General features: G+C 42.7%; 2 protein-coding genes across 25 annotated transcripts in view; both read right to left on the bottom strand.

The window, feature by feature from the left end:
* Positions 1 to 1,202: 1,202 nt before the first annotated feature.
* Positions 1,203 to 17,507, bottom strand: LOC139368647 (cyclin-dependent kinase 11B-like). 20 transcript variants are annotated; one of them, XM_071107783.1, is made up of 21 exons: positions 17,438 to 17,497; positions 16,783 to 16,819; positions 16,268 to 16,401; positions 15,705 to 15,844; positions 15,371 to 15,549; positions 15,100 to 15,244; positions 14,489 to 14,667; positions 14,213 to 14,347; positions 14,004 to 14,102; positions 13,688 to 13,789; positions 13,487 to 13,561; positions 13,049 to 13,287; positions 12,741 to 12,831; positions 11,049 to 11,170; positions 10,722 to 10,827; positions 10,309 to 10,430; positions 9,982 to 10,089; positions 9,442 to 9,558; positions 6,241 to 6,389; positions 2,051 to 2,240; positions 1,203 to 1,840 (listed from the first exon to the last, which is right to left on the bottom strand). In XM_071107783.1, exons 3-21 carry the CDS (start codon positions 16,376 to 16,378, stop codon positions 1,748 to 1,750), a joined length of 2,502 nt encoding a protein of 833 aa, XP_070963884.1. In that variant the 5' UTR covers positions 16,379 to 16,401; positions 16,783 to 16,819; positions 17,438 to 17,497; the 3' UTR covers positions 1,203 to 1,747. The 20 variants fall into 20 exon arrangements, with proteins under 20 accessions (XP_070963884.1, XP_070963889.1, XP_070963888.1 ...); XM_071107788.1 differs by having other exon boundaries at positions 14,489 to 14,628; XM_071107787.1 differs by having other exon boundaries at positions 15,100 to 15,241.
* Positions 17,508 to 17,647: 140 nt separating this feature from the next.
* Positions 17,648 to 26,451, bottom strand: part of LOC139368645 (solute carrier family 35 member E2A-like) — a 35,482-nt gene continuing 26,678 nt past the window's right edge. For 4 of the 5 annotated variants that reach the window (XM_071107778.1, XM_071107780.1, XM_071107777.1 and 1 more), the window contains exons 8-9: positions 23,381 to 23,526; positions 17,648 to 23,077 (exon numbers count right to left, since the gene is read on the bottom strand). In XM_071107778.1, the coding sequence (XP_070963879.1) occupies positions 22,840 to 23,077; positions 23,381 to 23,526 (384 nt within the window). In that variant the 3' untranslated portion in view covers positions 17,648 to 22,839. The remainder of the gene's footprint in view (positions 23,078 to 23,380; positions 23,527 to 26,451) is intronic. The other variant, XM_071107781.1, reaches the window with a different exon arrangement.

Raw genomic sequence — 26,451 nt, 5'->3', positions numbered from 1 at the left:
CAGGACATCCACATCCGGCTTCTTCACCTGGGGATCGTCAGACCAGTCACCCGGACAGCTTATGAAACTGAGGATTTGCACAACTGGAAACTTTCAGCACAAACTGTCAGAAAACTCAGGGAAGCTCATCTGCGTGCTCGTCGTCCTCACCAGGGTCTTAACCTGACTGCAGTTCGGCGCCGTAACTGACTTCAGTGTGCAAATTGCTCACCTTCGATGGCCACTGGCACACTGGAGATGTGTGCTTTTCTCAGATGAATCCCGGTTTCAGATGCAAACAGCATGTACGGCGTTGTGTGGGAGAGCGGTTTGCTGATGTCAACGTTGTGAACAGAGTACCCCATGGTGGCGGTGGGGTTATTGTATGGACATGCATAAGCTACTTACAACAAACACAATTACATTATATCGATGGCAATTTGAATGCACAAAGATACCGTGACGAGATCCTGAGGCCCATTGTCGTGCCATTCATCTGCCGCCATCACCTCATGTTTCAGCATGATAATGGACAGTCCCATGTCGCAAGGATCTGTACACAATTCCTGGAAGCTGAAAATGTCCCAGTTCTTCCATGGCCTGCATACTCACCAGACATGTCACCATATTTGGGATGCTCTGGATCAAAAATGCGTAAACCAAAAACATTGTTTGCAGTCATATGAACTGTTTCGACCTTTATTTAGATATGAAACACCTACGACATCCAGCTAGTTTAGTTATCCTTTAGGTGGCCACAATGCTTTGCCTACTCATTTGACACATCAGGTGTAATACTCCACAGAAGGGCTTTAGAGGGGACTCGCAGATAAACTGATTAATGCATGTCAATTTCTGCTGATTCTAAGGAGTACCCATACGAGGGAAAGTTTTTCAACTGTTCCAGTCCGAGCAGCCAGCCGTATCCCAAGAATGAGAATGTAAGGTTTATTTTCCTCTAGCTAGAAATCAAATAACTTGATGGTTTAGTCCTAAAAATCATGAGCCACTTCAATAACAAAGACAATCAGGGGCTCTTTCCCCTGAAATGTGCTGAGACATAGTGTGCAGGGCAAAGGAGGACATCACTCTTGGACGGTTACTATAGAGCCGGGTTCAAGGCTGGAATTTGTGTTGGAATTGACGTCCTTTCTTTTTTTCTTTGGCAGGCAGTGTGTGGTGCTGTTTGCTTAGCTCAGACAGCATTTATAAATGCCAGCAAAAGAGTTTTACTTTTTATTTCTAGCAAAAACATGTCCTGGTATGTTAACCATCAGTCACACAGTTAAGTCCTTACAATGTGATGGATTGACATGGATCTAACGCTGCTTCATTATTATACAGTAGCTCCAGTACTCAAAAAATACCAACCACTTCAAATCTGGTCCTTTTCCGCAGTGTAAAAAAAAGACTGAAAACAAAAACAAAAAGCCAACATGAGCTAAGCTACTGACAAATTGTAGTTTGGTTTCGATGCACTTGTCAGAGTCGAGAATGTTAAAAGAAGTGACTGTTTAACTGTTGGGATTCATCCATACGGAAAGAGACATTGAGCGGATTTGTCCGTTGTTCATGTCATGTAATGACCAGTCTGTACCCTCACAGGGTCACAGTGAGGGCAGTAAGCTGACCCCTGACACCGGAGGTCATTCCCACAATAAGCGCAGCCACATTAAAACCTACATGTCCCATGATTCATTGTCTGGTCAGGTGACCATGCTAGTCTCTCTTTTTGCATACACAGGGTGTCCTGTCCTCCATGTGCAGCTCAGAACTTGAGGCTGAACCCTGGGCCCACAGCAGAAGCCCCTTGGTTGCTGGTGGTCAGATGGAAGCCGGTGTCTTTCAGGTCATCGTCACCCTGGAGAGACGACAAGCCACACACGTTAGCTGATGAGGTACATTGCTGTTATGCCACGGAAATAATGTATTCTTGAAACAGAAGTAGTAAGCAGTGGGAGGATGTCTCGACTACAGAGTGCTGTAGGTCTATAATCTGTGTATGACAGAAACTGAGCTCAGATGTTAAACCCTGGTCAACATAGGGATGTCGAGTTCAACCCAGCCTCACCAGCTGACTGTAGCCCAGGCCTCCCTCGGGGGGGCGCGGGCTGGTGCCCCTCTTCACCCTCTGTTGCTCGCTCTTGGCGGGCCAGGTGGGGAACATGGACGGGTCGATGGGCTGCGGCGTCTCCCGGAAATACTCGTGCTTCAGTGCCTCATCCGACAGGATCCTCTTGCTGGGGCAATAGGTGAGGAACCTTGGGGAAAGGGAAAAAGTCAAGGCCAGGGGTGGCAGAGGTCACTCAAAACAGCAGCACTTCTGCATTAAAGCTTTCATAGAGCACATGGGGTCCCTCTCCAGTCTAAAGCGGCGTCCTTTCCCTCATCTCATCTGAACACATAGGGTAAGTGAAAGCAACAAGCCTGACAATGAAATTGACCTTCCGGGATTAATAAAGTTGTTTTGAAATCAACGCCTTCCAAGAGTTATTTTACATCAGAGAAGTTGGAGAGAAGCCGATGAGAAGAAGTCCCCTTTAAACTCTTGAGATTAGGGCTGACCCTATTTAGTCGACTGGTCGATTGTTTGATCGACCAAGATTTATTTAGCTAAGCAGTAGCAAAAATGTTTTAAATAAAGTATTGTGTACAACACACCTGTGATTTGCGACTGTAAGTGGACTGATCTATTGTGGAGGCCGTGGGGATGGCACAGTCGCATCAGTCTACAACATATGCTACTGAAACTGTATACAGTTACATTACATAAGAACAATGGTGCAACACTAACACAAATAATATTATTTTACAACAAAATGTGCCTTCTCCCGCGTTGGATAGTGGTCGCTGTCCTCGTTTCAGAAGCACATCTGTGAGCTGTGGAATTGGCGCCTTTCCCTAGACCATGTTGCTATGTGCCTAATAGCAACGTTAATCAGCATATTGGTAATGAGCACAATGAGGCGGAGGCAGCAGCAGAATGAGATGAAAAAACAGCCCTAGCCTTGTCGATGAAAAATGAGAGAAAACCCGAACTTAATGAGGTTATTGATTATAGACCTATCTGTTAAATATGCCTGGCTTTATACATCATCAATATATCTACAGAAATAAGACAGGTCCTGCTTCTGTTGCCTGTTTGTTTAATAGCCTACTGATTCCGTGAGCGCCAACCCTCATGCAACAACATGTCAAGTAAACAATTTCACAAATTCAGCTTTCAAAAAAGCAAAACAATCTTTGCTGTAATAAAGGATTTACACTTTCCCTTAGAACAGCCTCTATGGTATTATTTATCATTTAGTGTTTACACTGTTCCAAAATGTTATTATAAATATTAATATCGCTCCTTTTTCTTGATCTCCTTATTGTTATTACTAGTATTATTAGGATCATAAGTAGTAGACTTTATGATATGCTATAGGTCAGGCCCCATTGTGCCCTATTCGGCCTGGATTAGTTTTAATGGGGAGGTCGGGTAACAAATTGTGCACGAGCACAAAACACCACATCTGTCATTTTAGTTCCGTTTGAATCTACGTCAGTCATTTTTACATGGCAGGAGAGTAACAATTCCAGCCAGAATAGCCTACTGTTCCTTGTCAAACTCCAACGTCCTCTCATAATACTAGACTTGTGCTAATCAACATCCTTGTGTTTTGAGAGAAATGTCTGACAGGTGAGAAAGTTTGACAGGTGTTGCTTGCGGTTTTGCGCATGAAAATAATAATAATAAATAAATATAATAAATAATAACTGAGTCGATAAATTTAAGTAGTTCACAAATTATATTTGAAATAGCCGACATGTAGCCTATCAATGTTTGCTTTTGTTTATATATTTTGTGCATATTAATTGAATATTGCCAAACGCATCAAAACTGCGCCTATTTAATGCAACCCTATTTACGCTTAAAATCACACTGCCAAAGTCATTACATTTTGGTACACCAGAATTACATTCATTTCCAATTAAACGCTGTGTTTGCCTTGCAGACGCAGTTGCAGTGCATTCGGTGTGGTGCATACGTTGGATTTATCGAACATATGCGTCAAACTGTATGCTTATATGGCTTGACAGAACTGGTAGCAGAAGGTGAATGTTGAACTTTTGTTGCATACATATCCAGATGATGCTGCATACTATTTTGCGCAGTGACTGTAGGTGTGATCTAAGCGTAAGACTTTCTCATCCATAGATTTAAAATGCATCGCAAGTGCAATTGCACTGTTCAGCTCACATCTGAAGGCTGGGAGGCATTTAGAACGTACTGCGGAACGCTAAAATATCCTAAAGATTATGATCACACTTCCTCAATTCTAATATTATCGCGACACCACACAAAAGATGGTTTCTAAACCAAACCAAGCTTGAGTTAACACCTGGACATGTTGAAATACTGTATATTCACGGCTGGAATAAAAACCTCCGTCATAACTGTCAATATATTGAAAAAAAATAATTACAGGGGGCAATTTGGAAATAAAATCACGTCTGAATTGTCCTCTGGAATAACAGACATTCTCGAGTAATAATTACATAACCAACGTTCTCTAGTAATACTAATCCTGTGCGAATAGCTATTCGGTCACGTGCACGCGATGCATACACATGTCACGTAAAAGAGAGCGGGGGTTGAGGGAATAAGGAATATTTTTCCTAAACAAATTATTTTTTTTCAGTCAGAAATGTGTCATTATGTTGCCACTTCCGTAACACGGACAGTGTGATAAACACTGATGTTCTATGGTGGTCACTGCAACAGGGAGGAGAAAGACAACGGGTGCTGGTCAGTCACGGTCTTATTTTTACACAGCAAGCCCAGCACAATCAAATCAATTGCTGGTCGGACTCCCTCTAGTCATTTGTGTGTCTTAATTATTTAATCAAACAGTGTGCTTAAAGCATCAGACAAGCTCAGTGAATATAGTTGATTTGATTAAAATACATAGGATGTGTCAATATATGAAAAAATACCAATGGATTGGTCGAAATAACTTTTTTTTCATCCCTAATTGCGATGCCGACTTCATCTGCAAGGTCATCATTCAGGTCACAGCACTAAACTCCCCCCTACAGCCTGGTGCCATGGAGGAGTGTGATGTTCCAAACTGAAACAGGACTGCCATGTCCACCCAGAAAGCCTACACACTCAATGAATAGACTTACGCCAGTCCAGTTCTGCGGCTGAAGGAGGTCCAGCCTCCAGTCCAAACATAGCTCACAGGGGGTCAGGGTCTAATGAGACGGCTAGCAGCCACTGGCCAGGGGTCATTGCACTTCCTGGGTCATGTGACTGTTGCAGCATTCCACTCAGTTGGACTGGTGTCAAAGTTTACCCAAAAGCTGACCCCAACCCCTCCCTTGGCCATACATGGCCACCCATTACAGGTGTGTGACGCAAATAATAGGGGTGTGAATGTTTAAACTAAATTGAGTTAGCATTTAGAAGAAAAAAAACTGAAAAACAATTTCTCACAAACTAAGTCACTGTGCTGTTATCACAAAACATATTCCTAGGGAAAGTTGTGTATTTAAATAAAGATGAACTTAAGAATACTTTGGTAAATATGCGAGATACAGATCACCAAGACATATGCGCACGGTTCTTTCTGCCTCCCTCATCCTCTCTCCATCTTGCTGGCTCGCCTGCTACTTTTCTTTGCCGATGATGCGAGTGTGTTCAGTCTTCGGTCAGTTGCGTGTAAAATATCCTAGCATATTCATTTATGATAGGCCCTGCTTTAATGCAGTTGTGAGACACACGCAAGCCAAGATGAAAAAAGAAACAAAGCTGTGAAATGAAACACAGGTCTGGAGGAGGGCTGAGGTACTTTGATGCAACACCAAAACGCTACTTCTCCATCCTGTTTATAGTCAGCTTGCCAAGAGTGCAGTGACTGAAGCAGAAGACATGTGGAGCATATCACAGGGCAGACCTGACAGCATACACACATTACATCAAGGCATAGCAATGCTGATGTTAAACCCCCCGAGTAAAGACCACATCGGCACAGACACACACAATAGTCTTTCAGGTTGATGGATAATTAAGAATTAGGTACAACAACAAAAAATGCATTCTCTCACTTTAGATACACTGCTCAGTTGAGGTTGAATTTCAAGTAAGTCTGAGGTTTGGTGTAAAGGTGAGTTAGGTCAGGTTTTTTTAATAGGTTAGTAATGAATGGTGTTGTAACTAAACATGCGGTTGAAATGGTTAGGGGTAAGTGCAAGTCTGAAGTTGAGTAGACGTACTTGTTCATGAGGTCAAAGCCCTGGTCTGAAAGCAGGGCTCCGAAGCGCTTGCGCATGTTGTTGTAGGGGTACTCTGTGAAAGTCATCTTCTTCACGGCAGGGAGCTCGTTGTAGCCCGGCCAAATCTTCTCGCTGGGCGACCCCAAGTCCTGGTGAGAACACGCATCAACACAGAGTTATTATGTGTATATGAGGGGTGGTCACCATTTTGTCTGGTATGTTCAGAACTGCTAAGTGAGGAGTACTGGAGCACAGTCAAGACCACATCTTTTAATCTGAGTTTTACAGTTTAGCCTAGTCAGACAAGCGCCACAGACAAGACCGTTATGTCACACTGTCTAAAAGAGACTGGGTCATTGAACTGCAGTCCCTTTCTGAAAAATAGATTGTGACGTCAAATTAAATCCATTTAATCCGACTATATTATATTCTTAACTCTGCAACCCTAAGGGGAAATCAAAAAATTGCAAAACTTTTACAGACTACTATTACAGACTACAAAAGGGAAGCACAGCTGCGAGCTGCCCAGTGACACGAGCCTATCAGATGAGCTAAATAATTTCTATGCTGGCTTCGAGTCAAGCAACACCAATTTGCATACCGCCCCAACAGATCCACAGAAGATGCCATCTCTATTGCACTCCACACTGCCCTGTCACACCTGGATAAAAGGAACACCTACGTGAGAATGCTATTCATTGACTACAGCTCAGCATTCAACACCATACCGCCCTCTAAGATCATAACTAAGCTAAGGACCCTGGGAGTAAACACCTCCCTCTGCAACAGGATCCTGGACTTCCTGACGGGCCTCCCCCAGGTGATAAGGGTAGGTAACAACACACTGATCCTCAGAGGCCCCTCAGGGGTGCGTGCTCAGTCCCCTCTTGTACTCCCTGTTCACCCATGATTACATGGCCAAGCACAACTCCAACACCATCATTAAGTTTTCTGACAACACAACAGTAGTAGGCCTGATCACTGACAACGATGAGACAGCCTATAGGGAGGAGGTCAGAGACCTGGCCGTGTGGTGCCAGGATAACAATCTCTCCCTCAACGTGATCAAAAGAAAAGAGATGATTGTGGACTACAGAAAAGGAGGACGAGCACACCTCCATTCTCATCGACAGAGTGTAGTGGAGCAGGTTGAGAGCTTCAAGTTCCTTGGTGTCCACATCACCAACAAACTACATTGCTCCAAACACACCAAGACAGTCACGAAGAGGGCACGACAATGACTATTCCCCCTCGGGATACTGAAAAGATTTGGCATGGGTCCTCAGATCCTCAAAATGTTATAAAGCTGCACAATCGAATCATGACTGGTTGCATCACCGCCTGGTACGGTAACTGCTCGGCCTCCAACCGCAAGGCACTACAGGAGGGTAGTGCGTACGCCCAGTACATCACTGGGGCCAAGCTTCCTGCCATTCAGTACCTCCATACCCGGCGGTGTCAGAGAAAGGACCAAAAAAATTGCCAAAGACCCCAGCCACCCTAGTCAAAGTCTTTCTCTGCTACCACACGGCAAGCAATGGCAGAGAGCCAAGTCTAGGTACAAAAGGCTTCTTAACAAGCCATAAGACTTAACAGCTAATCAAATGGCTACCTGGACTATTTGCCTCGTCCCCTCCCCCATTTTTACATTTTGTACACTGTTTATTATTCATGCAGTCACTTTACCTCTACCTACATGTACATATTACCTCAACTAACCGTTGCTGTATATAGCCTGTGTATAGCCTCACTACTGTTATTTTATTGTTGCTCCTTAGTAAATACTTTAACACATTTTATTTTCTTAAAACTGCATTGTTGGTTAAGGGCTTGTAAGTAAACATTTCACTGTAAGGTCTGTTGTATTCGGCGCATGTGACAAATACAATTTGACTTGATTTTGATGGCTAGTTTACCTTCACTCAGTTTGAGTTGGACCACAATCTCAATTGGGTTAAGGTTGGGTTATTGTGGAGGCCAGATCATCTGATGCAGCACTCAATCACTATCCTTCTTGGTCAAATAGCCTTTACACAGCCTGGAGGTGTGTTGGGTCATTGTGCTGTTGAAAAACAAATTATAGTCCCACTAAGCGCAAACCAGAGGAGAGCATATCGCTGAATGCGGTGGTAGCCATGCTGGTTAAGTGTGCCTTGAATTCAAAATAAATCAGACAGTATCACCAGTGAAGCACCCCCACATCTCCTCCATGCTTCATGGTGTGAACCACATTTGCAGATATCATCCAGTCACATAATCTGCGTCTCACAAAAAAAATCTCAAATGTGGACTCCTCAGACCAAAGGACAGATTTCCATTGGTCTAATGTCCATTGTTCGTGTTTCTTGGCCCAAGTAAGTCTCTTCTTATTGGTGTCCTTTAGTAGTGGTTTCTTTGCAGCAATTTGACCATAAAGGCCCGACTCAAGCAGCCTACTCTGAACAGTTGATGTTGAGATGTGTCTGTTACTTGAACTCTGTGAAGCATTTATTTGGGCTGCAATTTCTGAGGCTGGTAACTCTACTTAACTTATCCTCTGCAGCAGAGGTAACTCTGGGTCTTCCTTTCCTGTGGCGATCCCCATGAGAGCCATTTTCATCATAGCGCTTTATGGTTTTTGCGACTGCACTTGAAGAAAGTTATTGAAATGTTCCAGATTTACTGACCCTCATGTCTTAAAGTAATGATGGACTGTCGTTGCTCTTTGCTTATTTGAGCTGTTCTTGCCATAATATGGACTTGGTCTTTTACCAAATATATCTCTTCTATATACCACCTCTACCTTGTCACAACACAACTGATTGGCTCAAACGCATTAAGGAAAGAAATTCCACAAATTAACTTTGAACAAGGCACTCCTGTTTATTGAAATGCATTCCAGGTAACTACCTCATGAAGCTGGTTGAGAGAATGCCAAGAGCGTGCAAGCTGTCAAAGGCAAAAGGTGACTACTTTCAAGAATCTTAAATATATTTTGATTTGTTTAACACTTTTTTGGTTACTACATGATTCCATGTGTTATTTCAGTTTTGATGTCTTGACTATTATTCTACAATGTAGAAAATAGTACAAATAAGAAAAAACCCTGGGATGAGTTGCGGTGTCCAAACTTTTGACTGATACTGTAGGAGTGGGGTAAAGTGCTATTACGTTCCAGACAGTATGAAGTAAAATGTGACTTCTTGATCAAAATTAGCTAACCTTAAATATCTTGTTAATTTGGTCGATTTCAGATTTTCCAGGGAAGAGAGGTTTCTGGGTAAGGAGCTCTCCAAATATGCAGCCCACAGACCACATGTCCACAGCTGTGGAGTACTCCTGTGGAGAGAAAAACACACGCCAAAACCAGTATTCCAAGGAACAGACAGCACTATATGAGTCTGGGTTGGAGTGTTTAGTCTGGGTGAGGACAAGCTTTGACTTGGTGCTATGTGTATGTAGTCTTGGGATATGTTCAGAACCATACTTCTACAATATTTGAAGGTGTACGAAGTATGTGTTGTGATGTCTGGGTGTTGTAAGGTTCACAGTCAGTCAGGGACTTGTTTAGGGTTTAGAATGGCACCATTTTGACTGTAGAGGGTCTTTGATGTTTGAGACATTTTGACTCAGTTGCTTTGCGTCTTTGTAGACCAGAGGTATTCTGACAGTATTCTTGTGTCTCTGAATACAGGTGTGTAATCTCGTTCATCATTAGGATTTGGGGAGGGTAAACTGATTCCAGATCAAGTTCTGACTCACTTTGGCTCCCAGCAGCAGCTCTGGAGAACGGTACCACAGTGTCACCACCACAGGTGTATAGGGCTTCAGGGGTGAACCATACTCACGGGCCAGACCAAAGTCCCCCACCTAGAAGAGTGCAACAAACATTTCAAAGATGCCTATGAGGCAAGCACACCCTCTCACGCACATTAACATAATTATTTGTTGTCATCAGCAAGCCTAGACCCTAGAATTTCTTTATCCGAGCCATGGATGACCTAATCCTCACCTGAAGTTCCCAACCCACAGTGGTTTTAATATAAATGGGACATAACATAATACAAAACAAGAAGACATCTATGGCACCTTAAGGATCCCCTTGTGACTGAGCAGCAGGTTGGAGGTCTTCAGGTCGCGGTGGAGGATCCAGTTGTCATGGAGATGGCGAACACCTCGCAGCAGTTGGATCATCAGGGTCTTCACTTCACCTGGGGCCAAAGAAAAAGAGGAAACAAGAGACATAGGTTCATAAACATTAGAACAATCCTTTAAACCCCAGACCACATCGTCTGGGAAGAAGTACTAACCCTTTTGGTAGTATGCTCACCACAGAAGCATGACAATATTTGCTAGGTAAACAAAGGGAACCCACCAGAGAACACGTTTCATTTCTATTCCAAACAGAGTACCACTTACCTAGCCACATGATATGGGAAAATGGCTGGTGGACATTTGCATACCGCATGTAGTCCAACTCAAACTGTATCCCACAAAATTACCTGGCAGGAAAGGCTGTTTCATGGTCTCCATCAAGCTCTTCAGGTCGTGCTCCACGTAGTTCATAACAATGTAGATCTTGTCCATGTTGCTTCCAACAACAATTTCCTGACATGGGAGAAAACGGGATTAAGTACGAGTTCAGCTATCACTAGTATACATTGCTTGTTTATCCATTTTTTAACTTGAATTTGTGCTACACTTTCAGATGAAAGGAGCTAAACAAAACAAATGTCTGGACATATATTGGAGGGGGGGCTTCCTCTAAATCAGGTGTGTGCCGCTCACCATAGAAATAGAATACCAATATGTATTTCTATGCTCCTCACCCTGACAGTGACGATGTTGGGGTGCTGGGCCTTCAGAATGGTGTTGATCTCTCTCAGAGACGTGATGGGGAAACCTTCTTTCTCCTTCTCCATCTTCAAACGCTTCAAGGCCACAATCTCATCTGAAAGGGAAAGGTGTGTTTTAGTGTGTGTCCGAGTCCAGGGATTGGAAATGGATTGCAAGGTAGCCCACATTGACTTCGGAAAGTATTCATACCCCTTGACTTTTTCAACATTTTGTTACCTTACAGCCTTATTCTAAAATTGATTTGTTTTTTCCCCCTCATCAATTGACACACAATACCCCATAATGACAAATCAAAAACAGGTTTTTAGAAATGTTTGCAAATTTAATAAAAAAAATAACTTAAGTATTCAGACCATTTACTCAGTACTTTGTTGAAGCACCTTTGGCAGCGATTACAAGCTTGGCACATCTGTATTTGGGGAGTTTTTCCCATTCTCTGCCAATCCTCTCAAGCTCTGTCAGGTTAAATGGGGAGCGTTGCTGCACACCTATTTTCAGGTCTCTCCAGATATGTTTGATCGGGTTCAAGTCCGGGCTCTGGCTGGGCCACTCAAGGACATTCAGAGACTTGTCCCGAATACACTCCTGCGTTGTCTTGGCTGTGTGCTTAGGGCCGTTGTCTTGTTGGAAGGTGAACCTTTGCCCCAGTCTGAGGTCCTGAGCAGGTTTTCATCAAGGATCTCTCGGTACTTTGCTCCGTTCATCTTTCCCGACTTGTCTCACAGTCCCTGCCGCTGAAAAACATTCCCACAGCATGATGCTGCCACCACCTTGCTTCACCGTAGGGATGGTGCCAGGTTTCCTCCAGATGTGATACTTGGCATTCAGGCCAAAGAGTTCAATGTTGATTTCATCAGACAAGAGAATCTTGTTTCTCCTGGTCTGAGAGTCCTTTAGATGCAATTTGGCAAATTCCAAGCGGGCTGTTATGTGCCTTCTCCTGAGGAGTGGCTTCCTTCCGTCTGTGCACTACCATAAAGACCTGATTGGTGGAATGCTGCAGAGATGTCCTTCTGGAAGGTTTTCCCATCTCCACAGAGGAACTCTGGAGCTCTTTCAGATGACCATCGGGTTCTTGGTCACCTCCTTGACCAAAGCCCTTCTCCCCGATCACTCAGTTTGGCCGGGCGGCCAGCTCTAGGAAAAGTCTCGGTGGTTCCGAAGTTCTTCCATTTAAGAATGATGGAGGCCACTGTGTTCCTGGGGACCTTCAATGCTGCAGACATTTCTTGGTACCCTTCCCCAGATCTGTGCCTCGACAATTCTTTCTCGGAACTCTACAGACAATTCCTTCAACCCCATGGCTTGGTTTTTGCTCTGTCATGCACTGTCAACTGTGGGACCGTATATAGACAGGTATGTGCCTTGTCAAATCATATCCAATCAACTGAATTTACCACAGGTGGACTCCAATCAAGATGTAGAAACATCTCAAGGATGATGAATGAAAACAGGATGCACCTGAGCTCAATTTCAAGTCTCATAGCAGAGTCTGAATACCTATGTAAATAAGGTATTTCTGTTCTTCAATTTTTAATACATTAGCTATTTTTTTGGTGTAGAATGAGGAAAACAATTAATATAATACATTTTAGAATACGGCTGTAAAGTAACAAGATGTAGAAAAAGTGAAGGCGTCTGAATACTTTCCGAATGCACTGCACCTGTTTTTTTGTCCTTGGCCCTGTACACCACACCGTAGGTCCCTTCCTCGATACGATTTAGACACTGGAACTCCTCGACACTGCGACACCCCTGGAAAACCAATGTCAATCAATACGTCTCTATACGATTTGCATGTGTGTACAGGTCTGGGTCAAATATGTTTTTGTTTTCTGTTAAATATGAGCATTTTTTTGAATATTCTAATGGGCCCCAATATACATGGTAAGCTAGGTCAAGCACACCTCAGGTGTTTGAAATAAAACAAACATGTATTTGACCCAGGTGTGGTGTGCTGCCAAACACAGACCTGTAGAGCTGGCAGGTACTTGGGCAGCTCCTTCTTTAGCTCCACCGGGGAGATGGGAGGAGAGTCAGGGATGTAGTTCTCCTCAAGTTCAGGGGTGGCTGAGTGGGAGTGAGACACCGACTGGGGGGTGACATCTCCCTCCCCTGCTTCCTCCTCCTCCTCCTCCTCCTCCTCCTCGTCCTCTTCCTCCTCCTCCTCTCCACTTTCCTCAGTGTCATGGTCAAATCGAGACTCAGGCACTGGAATGGTTAATGAGGGGGCAGTTATAACTTATAGAAACAGGACAAAATAGCATCTAGCAGCTGGTTGAGAATACCTCCTAACATTTTTAGATAAACAAGCTTCAAGACCAGTCAAAACAAACTTTACTCTTAGACATGACATAATAATACATGTTCAAATGACTGCCACCAGACAAATGGAGTACGAAATGCCTACCTGGGGCAATATGGTTGCTGTTCTCTCTTTCTTCCTCAAACTCTTCCTCAGACCGCTCATCTTCACTCACGTCACCTGAAACACAGACAATGGGTGGGTCCAAGCCATATCACCGTGACAACACCGTAATAGTAGTCCGGGATAAGACATGCGCACGATCACGCACACAATCACAATAACAGAGACATAAATTCAGCAGACCTGCAGTCTGGTCAGATTCTCCTGAGCCCGAACCCGATTCCTCTTCCTCTCCCTCGCTGCTAGATCCATCATCATTCTCCTCATCAGAGCCTGACGCTGAACCTAGAAAAGAAAAATCCACTCCGTGTCACCGCCAAACTACCCACATTAACATAACACAAGGAGAAGTGTCTTGACTGAATATCTATAACAGAACTCCGTTACTGATTAAACATCAGTAGTGTGCTTTGTGCTAAGTTTTCATTACTTTTTTGTTATGCCAATCTGGTGTAAAGTGACAGTGGGGTATGTTGCGACTGTAAATGAGTGTGTCTACCTAAGGAGGACTCTCCTGTACTGGTCTTCCTCTCGTTGTCACTGATGTCCTGGAGGTCAGAGAGAAGGTCCTTGTCCTCAGGCTTCTCATCCTTTGCCGCTGGACAACAAACACAAGCACCGCATTATAAGTCATGGATTTAATTTATTTTGAAGCCAACTACCACCAAAGCAACATTTTCTAAAAACAACTTGATTGGTTAGTCTCACCACCAGTTCTGTGTGGCTCGCTGTTTTGCTCCAGTCTATCCCGGGGAGTCTGGTTGGGGTTGGGGCTGCGACTGCGGTGGCTCTGTTTGGGCTTGTCACCGTACTCATCGGGCAGCGCACGGTGGTGGGACGGGACTGTCAGAGGGGGACAACAGATTTAGCTTCCTTCACCAACAGCGTGCCCTTACACACATCAAAAGACGTACATCATTCACGCACACTCTAAAGCAAAAACTTTAACCTTGTGTGTGCGAATATGCATTTGTGAAGCCTGACCTTCTCGGCGCACCTCGCGCTCTTTCCGGCGCTCCTCTGCCCTTCTCTCCCTCTCCTTCTGCTCACGCTGCTCCTTCTGCTGCTGCTCGCGAAGCTTGCGGTCCCTCTCGCGCTGGCGCTCCACCTGCTCCAACCTGTCCCTGTAGTCCGGGGAAGACGGGGGAATCCTGTCAGGAGCTCTCCAGAAACCCAAAAGCCACCCACCCCACACCGTTAATGTCTGCTTCAGGGAAGAGTACAGTATACAGTGTGACAGGTAACTGCACAGTAAACGTGATGACTGAGCAGTGATTGTTTGAGGATCTGCAAGTTTAAAAGTAGACTAAGCAATATGACATCACAAGACAGTGGGGCGATACGCATTAATAAAAAAATGCTGATGTATTTTTTGGGTAGTCTTTGCTCTTGAAACTTTTGTTCCAACTTGCCCCACTCTTGGGGGTCATATTCTGATAGAGGTGTACAGTATGAGATGCCACTGATTAACAGACATGTTGAGAACTTCATACGTTTGAACACAAGTGATTTGTTCTGTTGTACATATTAGCTACTACAATCCACGCTAATACACCCAACTGTGTGTGTGTATGGTCACAGTAGTCGGTGGTCACCTCTCTCTGCGGGATTGTGCTCTGGCCTGTTCCCTGCGTTTCTGCCTCTCCCAGTCTCGCCGGGCCTTGTCCTGCTCCTCCCACTGCCGCTTTCTGCGCTCACTCTCCCTGTCCTTGTCTTTGGGCCGAACGCGTTTTCCTGCTGCTGTGATAAATACAAAATGTGATAGTGCTAATAGGTGCTACATATGCATAAATACAGTTTAACACTACATGATCCAGTCCCTATGAAGCATTCTACAGCGATACACGTCCCAGGAAGGCAACGTACCTCCTTCAGCAGAGTGACTGCGGCGGCGTCTCTTGTCCTTTCTTTTCTCCTCCTTTCTGTGGTGAGATTTGTCTTTTCTGGTAATTTGCTGGGGAGGCTTTATTGCCAGCGATTCATCCTCTTCTCCCCTGGAATTGGGAAGACTGTCTAGTGCCAACGACTCAACAAACAGGCTGCCCCTGTGCATAGCAGGGTGGCGTTCAGTTGGGACAAAAATGGGAGAAAATGTATTCAAAAGGAATAAGTTCAGTTTTGAAACACATTTTTTCTCCATTATCTGGCCCGCCTGAACGTGACCCTAATTCCCACAGCTCTTTTTTCGTATCCTCTTTACCTGTCCTCTGTGGAATCTTCCCGTATGTACGGGGAATTCCGGATTGTTATTTCCATTTTTTTATCCCGTAGTTCTCCTTCTTCCGGAGTGTCCCGTTTGGCTTCCCGATCATCCGTCTGTGGAACAGGGCACGGAACGCACTGGACAAGACATGAGAAAGAGGGGACATTATACCCATTCCCCCCAAAAAAACAGTATGGTAACCATAACAATGATTGATTGCACATATGGTAAGATTACAATAAAGTTTGAGTCACTGGTACAGGTATAGCTCTAGTCTGTGATACATTTCGATAAACATGATCTAATCAAAATGGGAACCAGCATCCTCTGATGGGGGAAGAGAAACAATGTGCCCCAAATCAACCCCTAGACCATCGTCAGGTGGAGATCTGAGCTATCGGATGTGTGTAAGCAATATGGCAAACATTTCACCTAGTTTATCAGGGGGAACGGTGGAGCCATTTCCACATTCCTTATCCCAATCTCTTTTCAGATCTCCCCAAGTGTATAGGGGGTACTAGGGTCAGTTTGGGGCACCACAGAATCTCTCTTCCGTTTACATTTTTCAGACGTTTGGGCTCCGTACTCTCCTCCAGCTCCCGTCTGCGTTTCTTCTCTTGGAGAATTTCGTCGAGTGTTTTCACTTTCCAGGTGTCCTTTTCGTCCCCCATCAGCACCCGCTCGCCGCCGCCTGCTACAGAGACAGAGACCCCCTGCTTCAGACTAACATGGAGGGCAATGGAAGAGCAGTGTGCACTGGTGTCATGTTAGTGGCAACTGTGGTATTCAAGTGCAAATATTTCATTTCTGTCCATTAGGTGATGTAGGCCTGCATGTAGCCTTTGGACAATACATTCCACAGTTCAATGCATGCATGCGTTTCATGATTTGCGCAAAGGTGTACATAGCTACACACACTATTTCACACCTCGGGACAAGAGGGTTGTACGAATAAGAATTTGATGGGTTATAATAGTCAAGATGGGTCTTGCCCAGGATAAAGAAAAAAAGGTCCCATCGTATAAGGGTTGTATGGGAGAGGCTCAAGTTTGTAGCCTATAATTTCTGTTGTTACCTGAGTAGCGCCTCGTATCTTATCCATAGCAGTTTCACTGGTACAAAATAAAAAAAAATCCAAAAATGGAAGGAAAACGTCGGTGTGATAGAAGGGGGAGAGAAGTCATACGTCCAAGTCAAAAAGAGAGATCTACACACACGTTGCGTGAAACCGCACTGTGTAATGCTAAATGTGAACTGAATCTATGAAATATTACTCGCCGACACTCCTTACATTATAAGTATACAGCATAATTAGCTTTAATTCATTGGTTAGCTAGCTAGGCCCGTTGTCATAAATAAACCAACTCTAAACGTTACGTGATACCAATTAACGTACTATATCTTACAGCTAACGGTGGCGTAAGCAAAATTCTCAATTACTAGTAGCTACTGTATACTAACCCGTGGCGGTCGTTAGTTAACATCTGAAAGTGTACCTAGCTGCATGCGTCTTGTAACTAGTAAGCTAGTTCGTTGCAGTCAGAGCCATATATATAGAGAAGCTCTCGTCAGGTGCTAAGCTAACATTAGCATTGGCGAGAAATTAAGGCGCTGATGACAATAGGTTTTAGTATAATATAGTATATATTTGAAATTCGTCTCCTCTCAATAAATCTGAAGAGGGTTAACTGAACTTTTTAATCCTTTGCATTACAAATTATTAAACAAACCTGAAATATACTCCGCGCAATCTTGGACAACCGGAAGACTCAAACGCTTCCTTCTTCTTCGAAAGGTCATACAATTACTTCCAGTTAATATTTCTTCGCTGGTTTTTAAAGCTAAGAGAACACCTTACTGCTATCACCTGGACAGGACTTGAAACTGTTTCTAGGTGCAAAACGACAGATACAGTACAAGCAAACAAAAAACAATATAAATGCGGAAGAAAAATATATTTTATTAATCATGTGCATAACATTATCGATTATTAAACATCATTACATCTCAGATAAAATTCACATGAACAGCTCCCCAAAATATACAATTAGCATCCTCACTGACAATTTTAATGAACATTTCCCCTTTTCACAATACATTTTTTGTTATATTAGCAGTAGGTCTATTATGATATATTTCCATCCCTTACCAGGAATTGAAATTAAGGGTTGCCCTATTGCCTGGGGCAAGTGAATTGAGTAGTCATGCAAGCCTGCCCTGAGGTTGCCCCATTGAGTAGGTGATTATTCTTTTTTTGATTGCTACCCTATATTTAGGTGCAAGGCAGACAATATATGGCATTTCTGCAAGTAAATAGCTCATTTACATTTTCGGCAAATTATCATAACCTTCAGGCAGCCAAAACTCCTGTCTTGCCCGATGGTTAAGTGCCTTTCAGACTTGAATGTCAATCTCTGCGTACTCCTACACAATACTTTTCCCTTTCATCCTTGTGACTCACAGATTTTGAGAGGTATAATATTGTGAATTGTGACATATTGCTATTAAATTAGAAAAGTGGTGATAAATCAGTGTAAAACTATGTCTGGTTCATATGACAACCAACACAATCATTTTGGGGAATGCATCAACATGAAATCTTAGTCCACAGGTTTATTTAAAAAAACGACAGAGGCCTCTGTTTTATGAGTGATACAGTACTTAGAAAATACAACCAAAAAACGAGGTTCTGAGCAAATTCTCAGAGAATGAGATGAAAAAAGGTCACCTGGTGAGAATTTCACTTAACAGTAGAAATTATGTAGCCTTCGATATACCCCATCGGTTAAACATTTTGAAGTCTACAGTAAATATCTTAATTACAGTAATCATATCAACACTGGACCATCAGTGAAAATCACATTTTGGCAAGAACATGAATTCAGAGAAACAGCCCTAAAGGAAAAATTCATGTGCAAGTAAAGTGGCACTTGTAAAATAATTAAGAAAACAAAATCAGTCAACAGGAGTCAGAAAGAACTTTCAACTTGTAGCTATAAACATTGATTGATTACAATAGTCAGGGAACATAAGATTACATTCTAGTCAAATTCACATAAATGATCTGTCCAAACTTGAGACATCCACATATTGGGAACTTTCCTTTGCTGAACTTGTTGTTAGTCTGAGAAAAGCACCACAATATAACAAAACCAAGGAAATGCCAGTGCCATTCACTCAAGCAAACAGACATTTCCTTTTTATGTCAGCTTCCCCTTACAAAATGTAGTCAGTTCTGTAGTTTCGCTTTATCCTATCCAACTGACCACACTTTCACTGTAGACAAAGGACAAAAATGAGATCCAGTTTCACTAAACCTAAGCTCAATAGAGAGGTTGAATAAGATTAGGTTGGATTTCAATCCTTGCACCTAGCTCTTTCAACCCACAGGACTGCCATTTTCTAATTAAGTTGGCAACTCCATCTATCCAGGATACTCTGGGGTGTAAATCAAACACACCCCAAAAATCTGCAAGGGTTGAATTCCGGCTGTGTCAGGGGTGCACAACTCCAGGGGCGTAATTCATTATGCCGATTTTGGGGATTTTTTAAAATGGAAGCAAACAGAACGGAGGGACCTACCTACATTTGTCCAATATAAAATCTTGTTTTAATTTATTTTGCTTCCGATTAGTTCTTAAACGGTTTCTGGAATGAATATGCCCGTCCTTGGGGGCCGATGTACTGCTGGTTTTTGTTTCTCCCTGGTGCTTAATTGCTAAAATAGCGAGGAAAGTCACACACCTGGTTATGCTGGTATTATTCAGTTACAAGGCAAGGACGAGAACCAGGATAGAATGCAGGAGATGTACACCCACTGTCTGCTCGCTTATTCTCTGTCTACAGGCAGGCAGTGGAATAAACCAGTACTTGTAGATTCCTCAACAGAATTGATATAATTGAGCTTGTTTAATGCAAATATTAGATTTTATCACCCAAATGGTAATATATAGAAATTACAGAGGAAATGGTTAAAATGGTTGAGACCTTGGGCGTTTCACAACTAAAATGAAATGCGCTGTTAAAAAAGAATGCAAAGACAAAGGAATGTACTCAAGACAAATAACAGTTTCATGTACAGTACTTGAATTACAGCACTTTAAATAAAGTACACCAAGTCATTGGCACTTTACAGTGAAGTCCCTTTTAAACCAAATATTCAACTGACTCATAGTGAATAACAGGATTCAATGTGGCACATAAAGTAAGACATGGGTGTGGAAGGCTACACAATGCCACAACATACCAAATCAATCTATCTATAAATAAACTGAAGGAACCTTTCAGGTTTCGTGCAAGAAAAAGAACAAACAATAGTATCAGAGAAAGCTTTGAGAATATTTTTTTTATAGGTGAATTTATAAGAACTGCAGATGATATGATCTCTGCAGACTGCACTCAAGGCTTTCAAATATTTCACATTGCTGTGAGAAGTTCAGTGTCAAAAGTGAGCTTTGGGAAAACAAATAAACATTACTCTCCCTACCTCTTCTCCCCTGAGGGTAAGACACACCTTTGTAGCCAGGCTAATGCCTCAAATATTTGCTTTTCACTTGTGACTAGTTGGTAAACAGCTGAGCTAATGCCCTATTGGAATTAATAAATGCCTTAACTGTTCTACATTATGATGGACGGTGGCTAATGAAATCGTGAGAATAAAGCCGTTTTGTCAACGAGAATATGTGCCTATAACAATTTTTTATTAATACCAATGGAAAAAATTAAATCCTAAAAGGCAAGTATGCAGAAAAAATAGACTTGTATTGAACCACTTCCACCAATGAACATGTAGAGAAATCCTGAGTTTTCACATTATTTGAAAACAGGCGAAGGAATGAAACAACAAAAGGAATTGACAGTGTAACAGTGAAGTGAAGATCTGGCCATCTGGCCGAGTGCCTGTTTAAACACACCAGACCAGGGGCCTCATTTATCAACTATACATACATTTCTTACTCAATTTTGGCATACTTGGGAGATTCTAGGATTTACGTCAGGGCTGGATTACCAAACGGTCAAACAGGGCACATGCCCAGGGGCCCCTAACCTTTTTTGGGTTGTGGGTCCCCTGGAGGTCAGGGGCCCCCCAGATAGCATATGCATATGATATAACAAATATGTACAATTGCAGGAAATATGCTTTAAACTGCAAAATCTTCTCTCAGCCTCATGGAGAAAATGTGACCAATAGCATGAGATGAGCTATAGAAAAGCACATTTATCACTGACCCATGTCAAATAGTGTAGAATTGCAGGAAATTAGCTTTAAAACTTGTTTAGCATTATTAAACAGAATTATTATTATTTAAAACAATTCTGGGGGCTGAAATGCGGTAGTACGGCCCCGATTTGCCTGTGCAACAAAATTATTGAGATTTATCAAACTGTGGCACGGAACATAATCATGTTTTCATTGATACACTATAATTTGTGAGTTCGTGAACAACCCTGCCTGTAAAACTTATTGATTCACTTATGGTAACAACAACGCCTTCATTTGCTGTTTGATTTGGAGATGTTGGAACTGGGCCATGATAGTTGCAAATGAAAGCTCAATGGCAAATGTGATCACATTTCTGTAGAGGTGTGGGCAGAATGTTTTAATCTTTTGTAGTGACATTTCTTTACAAAAAATGCATACCGCCTATAGCGAGTGCCAAACACTTGTCGCACATTTTGTAAGATTTATTGTCTATTGAACAATTTAAAATTAAATGCAGCCCACACTTCCATTAAAAATACAAATTCTTGTTCAATATTTTGTTTATAAACAAGTGATTGTGTTTCTATCGCCTGCCTTGGTATATGCTCGGAGATTAAGGGTGTGTTCATAAATTCAATCTAGAGTGTCAGAGGGGGCGCTCAGAGGGCGATCGTAAATTCAGAGAGTTGTCAGATTGTACGTTCGTAAATTCAGAGTGTTTCGCTCTCAAGAGTGCACACTGGACGTTCTGGCCAAGCAGTAGGGTTGATCCGAGCTTTCTGACCACACAATGGCAGTCAAGCACCCAAGCTAACTGACTAACTATTTCCAGACACAAATGAGAGAACACCTCACTCTGACCATTTTACTGGTCCTAGCAGAGCTGGTTAGGCTGTTTTCATGTTATCCAGAGGGTTGGTGACTGTAACTGTGCTGCTGGCAACAATTTAATTACGCTCTTTTGCCGACGTTTACCGACACCGGCCATATTCAATGGGTGTTGAGCGTTCGTAAATTCATCAGTTTTTCTGCGTTCTGGCACACTCAGACGAGAAAGAAATGATAATATTTGCTTGCAATATAGTTGATCAACCATTAGAAGTAGTGTGTACGCTTGGCCTGAGATTTGCGTGGAGATACTCACACTTTCCCGTCAACTTCAAAATGGATAAACACCAAACTTTGAGGCCTAACTGGCGCAGGAAAGTTGAGTCTTTTTTTGTGCGCATGCAACTTTGATAAATGAGGCCCCGGGGCTGGGCAAACTACGGTCTGGCCAGATCTGGCCCATGAGCCCATTCAATCCGACCCACAGGAAGTAAAAAATAAACAAATTAAAATAAGTAGTTTTTTGGGGAGGGGGGAAATTGTTTTGGGTAAAAAATAAAAAAAAATAACACTCCAGGCCACACTTGAACGTCTAAAACTAGATAGAAAGTATGTCGAAATATAAATGGACCTATATATTTAAAAATAACTGGAATGTTTCTGGCACAAAAATGGATTTTGACAAACATATCAGTCAAAAATAAATCTGTGTGGCCCCCGTTCAATTTAGAAATCCGGATGTGGCCCTCAAGCCAAAAAGTTTGCTCACACCTGCTGCACCAGTCCACTGTGAAACAGTGGTCCGCGGTCAGACCACACACTAAGACAAGTTCACATAGGTATCAGAGAATGCATCAAAGTGAGGCCGAATGAAACCTCAAGAGAAACCAGCCTCCCAAATGGACCATTCCTACTGAACGAAACCTCACTTGAGTGACAGATCCTTCTACCGTGCTGTTGACCATTGACTTCCCTCATTCGTCATAATGCTGGCGCGAGTCAAAACATGGTCTAGTCAAATCGTCTGCGTATCAGGTTCTACATGATCAAAGTTAGAGAGAAGAGACCTCTGGTCTCTCCCCCCCTGGTCTCCTGGGGAGTCTATCGGTCCGATGCTTTGAGCTTGTGATCCTGCAGTAGTGGTTTGTAGTTGTGGCCCTGAGCCTGGGCGTGGGCCAGGGCCTTTAAGGTGTGTCTCTGAAACTGCTTGGCCTTGTTGTACAGCAGCACGCCCACAAACACCAGGGCCGTGCCGGCAGCGCTGAGCACCGTGATGTGGTTACTGAACAAGATGATGCTCAGCCAGACAGACAGGGCGTGCTTCACTGTGCTGGCTACACTGTGGAGGCAAGGGGAGGGTGTTAGACGCTGCTGCAGGCCGCACTAAATATTTATTGAATGTGGCTTCTGTCTGACAGACTGTCTGCCTGTCTAAATGCAATGACTGTCAAGGATAATAGTGCCACCTGAAAGTGCAATAGTCCCACTTGAAAGTGAGTGGGTGGGGGGGGGGGGCATCTCAAACTCACGTGGCTCTCTATCCTTATCTACTTTCCTTCATCTGTACTGAGGTAAAATAACTGATGGGAATAATGGCTAACTGTATTGAGATGCCCCCTGCCTGTGTGTGTCAGACTCTTACCTAAAGGTGACGGGAGAGATGCGTCCCATGAGGGCGTAGGCGGTGACACTCTGCAGGTGGAACAGGGCCCCATCAAACAGCAGCAGCAGAACGATGTCTGGACTCCAGCTGAACGAACGCCCACTCTTCCCAATCACTGAAATGTCCTGGAAACACAAAGGAGCATGGGAGAACATCTTCAAACTGTTGGCACTCCCCCAAACCAAATATCAGGTAAGTTGCTAACTTACCACTTTCATTCCAACGTAAAAAGGCTGACACATTTTCATTGCTTGTTTTTAAAGCAACAATTTGTCAACATAATACCAGTGTTTTGGCGATCATTATGTTAGTAATAGTATTTTATAATTTGCATCTGCCATCAGTAGCTTTGGCTGCACAACACAATACTACACTGAACAAAAATATAAACGCAACTTGTAAAGTGTTGGTCAAAAGTTTCATGAGCTGAAATAAAAGATCACAGAAATGTGCCATACGCACAAAAAAACTATTTCTCTAAAATGTTGTGCACAAATTCATTTACATCCCTGTTAATGAGCATTTCTCCTTTGCCAAGATAATCCATCCATCTGACAGGTGTGGCATATAAAAAAGCTGATTAAACAGTATGCTCATTAGGTGCACCTTGTGCTGGGTACTAGAAAAGGCCACTTTAAAATTTGTAGTTTTGTCACAAAACAATGCCACAGATGTCTCCAGTTGAGGGATCTTGCAATTGGCATGCTGACTGTAGGAATGTCCACCAGAGCAGTTACCAGAGAATTGAATGTTCAGCGTCCAATGTTCAATGGGCCAACGTCGTTTTTGAAAATTTGGCAGTAAGCCCAACCAGCTCACAACTGCAGACTACGTGTAACCACGTCAGCCCAGGACCTCCACAGCCACCTTCTTCACCTGCGGGATTGTCTGAGACCAGCCACCCGGACAGCTGATGAAACTGTAGATTTGCACAACTAAAGTATTTCTGCACAAACTGTCAGAAACTGTCTCAGGGAAGCGTGCTCATTGTCCTCACCAGGTTCTTGACTTACTTGCAGTTTGGCTTGGTTACCGACTTCAATGGGCAAATGCCCACCTTCGATCAATCAATAATATGTATTTATAAAGCCCTTTTTACATCAGCCGATGTCACAAAGTGCTATACAGAAACCCAGCCAAAAGCCCCCAACAGCAAGCAATGCAGATGGCCACTGGAGGAGTGTGCTCTTCACGGATGAATCCTGGTTTCAACTGTACCGGGCAGATGGCAGAGAGCGTGTATGGCGTTGTGTGGGAGAGCGGTTTGCTGATGTCAACGTTGGTGGCGGTGGGGTTATTGTATGGACATGCATAAGCTAAGGACAACAAACACAATTACATTATATCAATGGCAATTTGAATGCACAAAGATACCGTGACGAGATCCTGAGGCCCATTGTCGTGCCATTCATCCACTGCCATCACCTCATGTTTCAGCATAATAATGCACAGCCCCATGTCACAAGGATCTGTACACAATTCCTGGAAGCTGAAAATGTCCCAGTTCTTCCATGGCCTGCATGTTCACCAGACATGTCACCTATTGAGTATGTTTGGTATGCTTTGGATTGATGTGTACGACTGCGTGTTCCAGTTCCCGCCAATATCCAGCAACTTCTCACAGCTACTAAAGAGGAATGGAACAACATTCAACAGGCCACAAATCAACTCTATGCAAATTAGGTGTGTCGCGCTGCATGAGGCAAATGGTGGCTACACCAGAAAACCGACTGGTTTTCTGATCCACGCCCCTACTTTTTTTTTTAAGGCATCTGTGACCAACAGATGCATGTCTTTATTCCCAGTCATGTTAAATCCATAGATTAGGGACTAATGAATTTATTTAAATTGACTGATTTCCTGATATGAACTGTAACTCAGTAAAATCTTTGAAATTGTTGTATGTTACGTTTATATTTTTGTTCAGTGTATATTCAAAACAAATGGAGACCGGTATACACTATGCTACACAATATACTCTAGGGTAGAGAGCTGCATTGTGGGCCCTGCACAGTCGTTTTTCCATGGACATGAACTTCCTAAACATAATAGGCTATCATTTAGGCTCCAGCATTGACTGGAAAATAAATATTGATAACACATGTCTGCCTGCAAATTGTCCGGCCTCTATCAAATTTATGCCAGATTATTTCAAAACGTTTGTCTTTGTTTTGTAGGCTATTCATTATCTATTGTATTAAATGGAATAGTCAAACTCTAATAACCTACTTTTTGCTGATTTATGTTCAGTATTCTACCTTTCTTATCTTTTGTTGGGCGTGCGAGATCAAGTGTTCCTATATGTGTGTTCTCAATTACCGCAAAAAAAATACTCTTATTCTGTGCATTTGTGTTCTTTTCACTCTGTCTGGGTAGCTTAATACATAATTCACAGCATGATTATTACCTTGACCATGCTTAAAGAGATATTCAATTGTGTTATTGTTACCCATCTACCAATCACTGTTCTTCTTTGAAGCTTTTGAAAGCTCCCTGGTCTTTGTAGTTGAACCTATGCTTGAAATGTATTGTGGACAGAGGAAGGGTTAGTCATTTAAAAATCATGTCAAACCCTAAGAGTGAGTCCATGTAACTTTTTACTCCTGAACTAATTTTGGCTTGCTTAAACAATGTGGCTGAATTCTTATGCAACTAATATATTTTAGTTATGCATTTTTGTATTCATGTTTTGTTTTTAAGCAATTTTTTTATGCCACTTTGACAGAGTATTGTGAATATTGTTGACTAAAAATGACAATCAAATCCATTTTAATACTACTTTAACACAAAATGTGAAGAAAAAAAACAAGGGGTCTGAATAGTTTTGCAAGGCACAAGGATTTTTAATAAATTTATTTGCAAATTATGGTGGAAAATAAGTATTTGGTCAATAACAAAAGTTTCTCAATACTTTGTTATATACCCTTTGTTGGCAATGACAGAGGTCAAACGTTTTCTGTAAGTCTTCACAAGGTTTTCCACACACTGTTGCTGGTATTTTGGCCCATTCCTCCATGCAGATCTCCTATAGAGCAGTGATGTTTTGGGGC

This window comes from Oncorhynchus clarkii, chromosome 16, assembly GCF_045791955.1.
Source record: "Oncorhynchus clarkii lewisi isolate Uvic-CL-2024 chromosome 16, UVic_Ocla_1.0, whole genome shotgun sequence".
In the NCBI taxonomy this organism is placed as follows: domain Eukaryota; kingdom Metazoa; phylum Chordata; class Actinopteri; order Salmoniformes; family Salmonidae; genus Oncorhynchus; species Oncorhynchus clarkii.
Note: the sequence above shows the minus strand (reverse complement) of the source record. Positions and strands in the feature narration are given on the sequence as shown.

What these genes read in the sequence shown, in the direction of transcription:
- LOC139368647 (XM_071107782.1), bottom strand. Translation starts at nt 17,507, where the DNA reads ATGACCTTTCGAAGAAGAAGGAAGCGTTTGAGTCTTCCGGTTGTCCAA. An exon ending in AGTACCTGCCAGCTCTACAG is followed by an intron (nt 12,832 to 13,048) that starts GTCTGTGTTTGG and finishes TTGGTTTTCCAG; the next exon opens with GGGTGTCGCAGTGTCGAGGA. An exon ending in GAAACAGCCTTTCCTGCCAG is followed by an intron (nt 10,431 to 10,721) that starts GTAATTTTGTGG and finishes CTTTGGCCCCAG; the next exon opens with GTGAAGTGAAGACCCTGATG.